At 48.3% G+C, this 10444-nt stretch overlaps 1 protein-coding gene across 1 annotated transcript; it reads left to right on the top strand.

The window, feature by feature from the left end:
* The first annotated feature begins 268 nt into the window (after nucleotides 1–268).
* LOC137381123 (probable G-protein coupled receptor 139) lies at nucleotides 269–9764 on the top strand. Its single transcript, XM_068053512.1, has 2 exons — nucleotides 269–299; nucleotides 8863–9764. The coding sequence occupies exons 1-2, from the start codon at nucleotides 269–271 to the stop codon at nucleotides 9762–9764; spliced, it is 933 nt and encodes a 310-aa protein (XP_067909613.1).
* Nucleotides 9765–10444: the final 680 nt, after the last annotated feature.

The raw sequence follows: 10444 nt of genomic DNA, 5'->3' as shown, positions 1-10444 counted from the left end.
TTGGCTCTCACCTTGAAATTCTGACTTTTTTGCCTGCCAACTGCTAACTCTCTTCGACTCGCAATTCTTTAGCTCCGTCTTTATGGCTGTCCGCCAGCTCTGGTGATCACTGGCAACTGACTCCAACGATTTGTGGTCAATGCCACAGGACATTGTCGCATTTGCAGACGTATTTAAAGTGGAGACATGGACAGGTGGGCCTGATGTCAGTGTCGTGCTCGCTGTACAATGCATCCTTAGGAATCCTTCCATCTTCCATGCGTCTAACATGACCAAGCTATCTCAAGCACCGCTGGCTCGTTAGGGTGTATATGCTGATACAGACACAAAATACACACACACATGCACACAAACACACATACAGAAACACACACAGCAAAACACAGGCCCTGAGACACACACACATATATAAACACAGGCACAGAGACACAAATAGACACAGAACACAAGGCAGACATGGCATACACATAAACACACGCACAAACACACACAAACACGCACACAGAGACACAACATATTCGAGGTCATGAGACACAAGCACACTGCACAGCAGAACCCAAGTCCTGAGTGAGATGTGCACTCACACAAACATACACCAACACAGAGCACAACCCTGGCCCTGAGGCAAACAAATATGCAAACACACACATATGCACAGGCAGTAAGACACATCCAACCACACGCAAACACAGATACACACACACGTAAACAAACGCACACACACAGACACAAACAAATATCAACACATGCACTCAAGCCAACACAAGCACACATGCACAAATATGCACACACACACAAACACACACAGCAAAACACAGCCTCTGACACACACACGCACACACACATATGCACAAACAGGCACAGAGGCACAAATAGACACGGAGCACAAGACAGGCATGACAGACACACACACTCACACAAACACACACATAGACACACATCACATTCGAGGTCTTGAAGCACAAATGCACTGCACAGCGGAACCCAGGCCCTGAGTGAGAGATGCGTTCACTCAGACACACGACACACAGATACAGAACACAATGGCGGCCATGAGACACACACACACATACACACACACCCTATCACACCCTATCACACACTCACACACAGATTAACAAGGGCACTGATACAAACAAAAACGCATACACACATATAAACACACATCCACAAACATACACATACACCCATAAACAGCAACACGCAAATACACGCACAGAAGCATACACGCACGCATACACACATCCACACACAAATACATGCACACACACACTACCTCACACACAGATCCACACACACACATCCAGCTCCACGCACACATACACGCACACACATGCACGCACAGACAGCATGGCCCAGTCCCTGAGATACACACACAGAACGTAACAGAAGCACCGAAACACAGACAAACACAAAACACAATCTCGCACCGAGTCAAACCCACATGCAAATTCACGCATGCACAAACACAGACAAACACACACCCACGTACAGAACAACAGAAGCACTGAGACACGAATTGATGAACAGCGCAAACCAGGCCATGACATACACACAAAGACCAATGCACACAATCACACAGACAAACGCAGACACCCACTCGCACAGCACAACCCAGGCTCTGAGAGACACACACACACACGCGCACTCGAATGCACCTTCACACACAAGCACACACAGATAAACACAGGCCCTGAGACACACATGCACAGACAGGCATAGAGACACATATAGACAAAGAGCAAAGGCCAGCCCATGACATACAGGCACACACACACAAAGACAGATAAACAGAAACGCACACAGACACACACACGGGCACACACACGCACACACACACACACACACACAAACACTCTGCACGGAGGTCACTGTGTCAGATAAAAACAAATCCACAAACACAAACACACACACACATCGACCCAGGCACTGATGCAAACACACACACGCACATAAACATACACACAGACACACAGAGAAAAACACAGGCCCTGAGACACACATACACACCCATGCATAGTGACACAAGTAGACACAGAGCAAAATCCAGCCCATGACATAAAGGCACACACACAAAGACAGATGCACAGAAACACACACACAAGCACAGGAAAACACAGGGCATGAAACACATGGGCAGCACAGTAGCGCTTTCGTTAGCACCGCAGCCTCACAGCTCCAGCGATCCCGGTTCAATTCTGGCTACTGCCTGTGTGGAGTTTGCAAGTTCTCCCTATGACCGCGTGGGGTTTCGCTGGGTGCACCAGCTTCCTCCCACAGCCAAAGACTTGCAGGTGAATAGGTAAATTGGCCATTATAAATTGCCAATACTGTAGGTAGGTGGTAGGGAATATGGGATTGTTGCAGGGTTCGTATAAATGGGTGGTGGTTGGTCGGCACAGACTCGGTGGGCCGAAGGCCCTGTTTCAGTGCTGCACCTCTAAATAAATAAACATACACACACACACACACACACACACAGGCATACTGACACAAATGGAAACAGAATAAAGCCAGCCCATGACATACAGGCACAGATACACAGAAACACACACACACACACACACACACACACACACACACACACACACACACACACACACACACACACACAGAAGTAAAGAGACACAAGTAGGCACATAGCACAGCCAGGCCATGACACAAAATCACAGACACACGCGCAGACATGCATTACCCCCCAATCACTGAACCAGATGCACGCGCGCACACACACGCACATACAAACATGCACACACAAGCACAGAAACAAACGCACGCCAGCACACCCACACAGACCCACAGCAGCCCCCCCCCCCGGCCCTGAGACACACAACACATCCAGAAACCCACACTCACCCAAACAAGCAGAAACAAACACACACAAGCACTAACAGTCCTGAGACATGCACACGCATTCGCCCAAACCCATCCATACACAAGCACCAATGCACACACGCACATACGAAGACACACTGCACAGCGCAGGCCCTGAGACACACATACACAGACACAACACAATCACTATGGCGCACACACAGATACACAGACATACATCACAACCCAGGGCCTGAGACAAAGCCTCACACTGGCGGACGCAAACACACACACATCCACCCACCAATACCCACCCAATAACTAACACACACATGCAAGTGCACACAAACACAGATACAAACGCACACGTACACCCTCTCTCACACGCACACAAACACACATGCATGAAGACACAAAGCACAATACAGGCCCTGATACAGACACACACACACACAAGTAAGCACACACAGAACCATGCCCTGAGACAGACACATCCACCCTCCAATTACCACCCAACCACAAACACAAAAACAAACATACACATGCAAGTACACACAAACACACTTACAAACGCACACGTGCACCGTCTCACTCACACACACAGACACAAAGCACAACACAAGCCCTGATACAAGCACAGACACAATCACACACAAACAGAGATAAATACACGCACAATCAAGCACACACACACACACACACCCGATGCCCTGAGACGCACACTCACACACCGCAAACAATCTACACGCCAGTTACTGAGCCAGATACAAACAGACGCACGCATACGCATACACACACACACACACATCAACGGAGACACTGATATAAACACATACACACTGAGTCAGATACAAACAGATCCACACTCACACACATACACACACTCTTTATACGCCAGTCACTGAGCCACATAAAAACAGGCCAAACAGAAGCATGCACACACAAACACAGAAAAGCATAGGGCATGAGACACACATGCACACATAGACATAGTGACACAAACGGACACAGAATAAAGCCAGTCCATGACATACAGGCACACACACAAAGACAGATACACACACACACAGGTACTGAGACACATATGCCAGCCAGGCCATGACACATAATCACAAACACAGAAACAGACATGCATTACCCCCAGTCACTGAACCAGATACACACACACACACACACACACACACACACACACACACAAGCTCTCTCTCACACACACACACACACATACTGCTCAGCCTAGGTCCTGAGACACACATACTCAGACACAACACAATCACTGAGGCGCACACACAGATACGCAGACATACATCACAACCCAGGGCCTGATACAAACCCACACACTGGCGGACACACACACACGCACATCCACCCATCAATACCCACCCAACCACAAACACAAAACCAAACATGCACATGCAAGTACACATAAACACAGATACAAACGCATACGCGCACCCTCTCTCACACACATAAACCAACATGCATGAAGACACAAAGCACAACACAGGCCCTGATACAAGCACACACACAAACACACCCAAACACAGATAAACACACGCACAAGCAAGCACACACACACGCCCCATGCCCTGAGACGCACACACAGACACTCACATACACACACACACACACAAACACACACACACACACAAACACACACACACACACACATACACAAATGCATATACATACACACACTCTTTACACGCCAGTTACTGAGCCAGATCCAAACAGACCCACACAAACAGACACGCACGCGCACACACGCACACACCTCAATGCACGCACTGATATAAACACATACACACTGAGTCAGATACAAACAGATCCACTTTGACACACATAGACACACAAATGCACACAAATACACACACTGTTTATACGCCAGTCACTGAGGCTCATAAAAACAGGCCAAACACAAGCGTACACACGCACGCACACACACACACACGCACGCACACAAACATACACACGAAAACACACATAGAAACGCAGGCCCTGAGCGACGCATACACAGAAAAGCATAGAGATACAAATAGATACAGAACAAAAGCCAGCCAATGACATACAGGAACACACACAAAGTCAGATACACAGAAACAAACACACACACACACGCACACACACAGAAACGCACACACACACACAAACACACACAAACACACACAGACACACACACAGACACGCACACACTCTTAAAACGCCACTCATGAGCCACACATGCACGCATACACACCCAAACACACACTCACACACACACAGAGCCACAAGTAGGCACATAGCACAAGCCAGGCGATGACACACAAACACACACACACAAACAGACCTGCATCCCACCACAGGCAATGAACCAAAGTGCGCACACACACGCAAACACAGATACAGAAACTCGCAAACATACACACATACACACACACAAATCTAGCCCCCAATACCCACCCATCCACAAACACAAAAACAAATACACACGTGCAAGTACACACAAGCACAGAAATAAACGCACACGTGCACCCTCTCATACACACACAGACGCACACACACAAACACAATTACATGAAGACACAAAGCACAACACAGGCCCTGATACAAACACACACACAAACACACCCAAACACAGATAAACACACGCACAAGCAAGCACACACACTGCCCATGCTCTGAGACGCAGACACACACAAACACGCACACGCACGCACACAGACACACAAACAATCTACACGGTAGTCACTGAGTCAGATACAAGCAGATCCACAAAGACACACATACACACACAAATGCACTCACATACACACACTAATTACACGCCAATTACTGAGCCAGATACAAATAGACACACACACACACACACAAACACACACACACACATACATCAATGCAGGCAATGATATAAACACATAAACACGCATACAAACACACACACGAGAGCACACAGGAAAACGCAGGCCCTGAGACATTCATACACAGACAGGCATAGAGACACAAATAGACACAGAACAAAAGCCAGCCCATGACATGCACACACACACACAAAGGCACAGCGACACAAAAGCCAGCCAATGACATTTTGGAACACACACAAAGGAGAGATACACTGAAACACACACACACACACACAGAATTACAGAATCACAGAATAATACAGTGCAGAAGAGGTCCTTCGGCCCATCGTGACTGCACCGATGCATTAAAACAACAGACCTGTCTACCAAATCCCATTTGCCAGCACTTGGCCCATACCCTTGAATGTTATGACGTGCCAAATGCTCATCTCGGTACTTTTTAAAGGATATGAGGCAACCTGCATCTACCACCCTCCCAGGCAGGGTATTACAGACCGTCACCACCCTCTGGGTGAAAGGGTTCTTCCTCAAATCCCACGTAAACCTCCCACCCCTCACCTTAAACTTGTGACCCGTCATAACTGACCCTTCAACTAAGGGGAACCGCTGCTCCCCGTCCACCCTGTCAATGCCCCTCATAATCTTGTACACCTCGATCAGGTCACCCCTCAGACTTCTCTGCTCCAGCGAAAATAATCCAAGCCTATCCAACCTCACTTCATAGCTTAAATGCTCCATCCCAGGCTACCTCCTGGTGAATCGCCTCTGCACCCCCTCCAATGCAATCACATCCTTCCTATAATGTGGCGACCAATGTTGCATACAGTACTCCAGCTGTGGCCTTAACAAAGTTCTGTACAACTCCAACATGACCTCCCTGCTTTTGCAATCTATGTCTCGATTGATAAAGGCAAGTGTCCCATATGCCTTGTTCACCACCCTATTAACCTGTCCTTCTGTCTTCCGAACTCTATTGACGAACACTCCAAGGTCCCTTTGTTCCTCAGAACTTCCCAGTGTCAGGCCATTCATTGAATACTTCCGTGTCACATTACTCCTTCCAAAGTGTATCATCTCACAACGTTCAGCACACACAAACACAAATACACGCACACAAAGGCACAGCACAGACCAGGCCCTTGGAAACACAACACCTACACACATACACACACGCACAAGCACACACACACATACACACGCACAGTCACGCCCACCCACATAGAAACAAACACACACACACAGACAGAGGAAGACACACTGCACAACTCAGGCCCTGAGACAACTACGCACACGTGCAAAACACAATTACTGAGGGGGACACACAGCCACATAGTCACACATCACAACCCAGACCCTGAGACAATCCCACACAATGACACACAAATGTGTGCGTTCACAGACACAAGCACACATACATGAAGATACAATGTGCAACCCAAGCCCTGACACATACACACACACAAACGCACACACATAAACACACTCTTTACACGCCAGTCACTAAGTCAGATACAAACAGATCCACACTGACACAGAGACACAGACACACAGACAGACACACACACACATACACACTCTTTATACGCCAGTCACTAAGTCAGACACAAACAGATCCACAATGACACACACACACGCACACACAATCATACAGCATAGCCCAGTCCCGGAGATACACACACACACAGCACAACACAAGCACTGGGACACACACACAAACTTCACAACCCAGGCACTGAGTCAAGCATGCATACACGAATACTCAAAGCAAAACCCGGGCCCTGACACACACAGACAAACAAACACACACACACAAACACACACACGCACACACACACGCACACACACACACACGCACACACACACACACGCACACACACACACACACACACACACACACAGAAACAAAGGCCTTGAGACCCAGATTTACACAGGCACAGGGACACAAATAAACACAGAGCAAACGCCAGCCCAGGACACACTCACAAATACAGATACACAGAAATACACACACACGCACATACACACAGCACAGACTAGGCCCTGAGAAACACAACACACACACACACGCAGCCACACCCACCCATATAGAAACAAACACACACAAGCACAACCTCACAGTCACACACGCATTCACACATACAGGCACACACACACATACACACTACACACACAGCCACACCCACCCACATACAAGCAAACACACTCAAGCACAACCACACACACACACAGGCACAGAGACACATGTAAAAACATAGCACAAGCCTGGCAATGACACAAATACACACACACACACACACACACACACACACGTACACTCACACACACACACAGATTGACACATGCAACCACACCACAGGCATTGGTACGCGCACACGCACACACACGCACGTACATGTCACATACACACACACACAGACACTCACGTCACAACCCAGACATTGAGCCAGACACGCACACGCATGCTCTCACACACGCACACACTCTCTGACACGCACACATGATGCACACACACATACGCACTCGCACACACAAACATCACAGCCCAAGCAAGGAGTCAGACAGACAAATGCAGACACACACACACACTCTTTATACACCAAATACTGCGCCAGATACAAACAGACACACACAGAGTCACACAGACAGACATTTACACACACACAAACAGATACGCACACGCAACCACACTACATGCACCGGAAGACACACACACACACACACACACACACTCATGCACACACGCTGATCACACCAGAGGCATAGAGACAGAATCTCTCAATCAGTCCAACATTTAACTTTCTATACAAGAGCAAAGTGCTGCTGATGTTGAAATTCTGAAAAAGCGCACAGAAAATGCTGGAAAAATATTCAGCAGGTCTGGTGGCATGTGTGGAGAGAGAAACAGAGTTAATGTTTCAGGCCGGTGACCCTTCATCAGAACTGGAAGAAATTAGAGGTGGAACAATTTTTAAAACAGACAGGGAAAGGAGGGAGGAGCGGGATTATGATCAACATTGAGATTAACCATTTCACTATCATGCTTTCTCCTGCCTTCCACTGTATCACAGACCTTCCCATTTTTCTTTCAGATCCACTCATTTCAATACATCACTGGATACAGGAACACATTTCTAAATCCCAATAAGTCCTCAATCAAACTGATCCCAGCCTGATGTGTAATTTCCTTGTTTATTTCCCTTCCTCACAGTTAACTTCCTGACGATTGGAATCCTATCTCTGCGAAAGTGTGGTCTCTCCAAATGTGTCACTCGCTACCTGGTGGCCATGGCAGCGGCGGATCTACTGGTCATTATCCTCGACCTGATATTGAGGCAGATTCCCATTGTTTATCGGGAAAAGTTTCACTTTCTGCGTCATTCCATCCCCATGTGTAATATCCATGCCGTTCTGCTTTACGCAGCCACAGACTGTTCTGTCTGGTTCACCGTCACTTTCACCTTTGATCGATTTGTGGCCATTTGTTGCCAGAATCTAAAAAGCAAATACTGCAGTGAGAAAATGGCGGCTGTGGTTCTGGGAACAGTGACTGTGCTGAGCTGTTTAAAGAACATATTCTGGTATTTTATGTTCACAGGTCGTTATTGGCTGATAAACAGACCCTGGTTTTGTTTTGTAACAGGGGATGTTTATTACTCTCGGGTCTGGGGAACAATCGAGTTCCTCCACTACATTCTAACCCCAGGACTCCCATTTGTGATGATTCTGCTGCTCAACGCTCTCACCGTCAGACATATTTCAGTGAGCAGCAGAGGTCGCAGGAGACTCCGGTCTCACAGCACTGGGGAGAGTCGCAGAGACCCAGAGATGGAGAGTCGAAGGAAATCCATCATTTTGCTGTTAGTTATTTCGGGGAATTTCTTTCTGTTATGGGCAATTTTCATGGTCTATTCAATATGGAACCGGATGCGGACATTGCGCCCTGTTTCATTATTTCTACCTGATTTCCTGCAGGAATTGGGCTTGATGTTGCAGCTCTTGAGTTGCTGCACAAACACTGCGATTTATGCCGTGACCCAGAGTCAGTTCAGAGGGCAGTTCTGGAATGTGCTGAAATATCCATTTACTCCAATTATTAAATTCATTCAATGATGAGAGGAACTGAATCACTGACTATTTCCTTCAGCCGGTGGTTGGGCCTGTCGCTACAAAGACAGAGCTGGGGGCGGGACCTGTCATTATGCAGAAGTATTGGGGAGCGGGGGCGCTGCATGTTACCATGGAGACAGAGCGGGTGCAGGGCCTGTCACTATGGAGACAGAGCGGGAGCGAGGCTTGTCACTATGGGGGCAGAGCTTGGTCGGGTCTTGACACTATTGAGAAAGAATGGGTGCGCCCCCTGTCACCATGGAGACATAACCGGGGCCGGGCCTGTCACGATGGTGACAGAACGCCAGCGGTGCATATCACTATGGAGAAAGAGCGGGGTGGGGGCCTGTCACTATCCAGACAGAGCAGGAACGTGGCCTTTCACTATGTAGGTACAGCGGGGGCAGGGCCAGTCAGTGTGGTGGTAGAGCGGGAGCGGGACCTACCACGATGGTGGCAGAGAGGAGGCGGGGCCTACAACTTTTGAGACAGAGTGTGTGCGGGGCATGTCATTATGAAGACAGAACGAGGCCGGAGCATGACACTATGCAGACAGAGCTGGAGCGCGACTTGTCACTATGTTGACAGAGCGGGGTTGGGGTATGTCACTATGGAGGCAGAGCGAGGGCGGGTCCTGTTGCCAGGGTGACGGGGAGTGTGGGCGGTGCTTGTGTCCCACGGTG

This window comes from Heterodontus francisci, chromosome 21 (genome assembly GCF_036365525.1).
Source record: "Heterodontus francisci isolate sHetFra1 chromosome 21, sHetFra1.hap1, whole genome shotgun sequence".
Taxonomy (NCBI): domain Eukaryota; kingdom Metazoa; phylum Chordata; class Chondrichthyes; order Heterodontiformes; family Heterodontidae; genus Heterodontus; species Heterodontus francisci.
The sequence above is the reverse complement of the archived record's forward strand: the minus strand, read 5'-3'. Positions and strand labels throughout refer to the sequence as shown.

Excerpts from the sequence above, each read along its gene's own strand:
- LOC137381123 (XM_068053512.1), top strand. The coding sequence starts at position 269 with ATGACCAAGCTATCTCAAGCACCGCTGGCTC. Across the intron at positions 300-8,862 it reads ATCTCAAGCACCGCTGGCTC|TTAACTTCCTGACGATTGGA; the intron begins GTTAGGGTGTAT and ends CCTTCCTCACAG.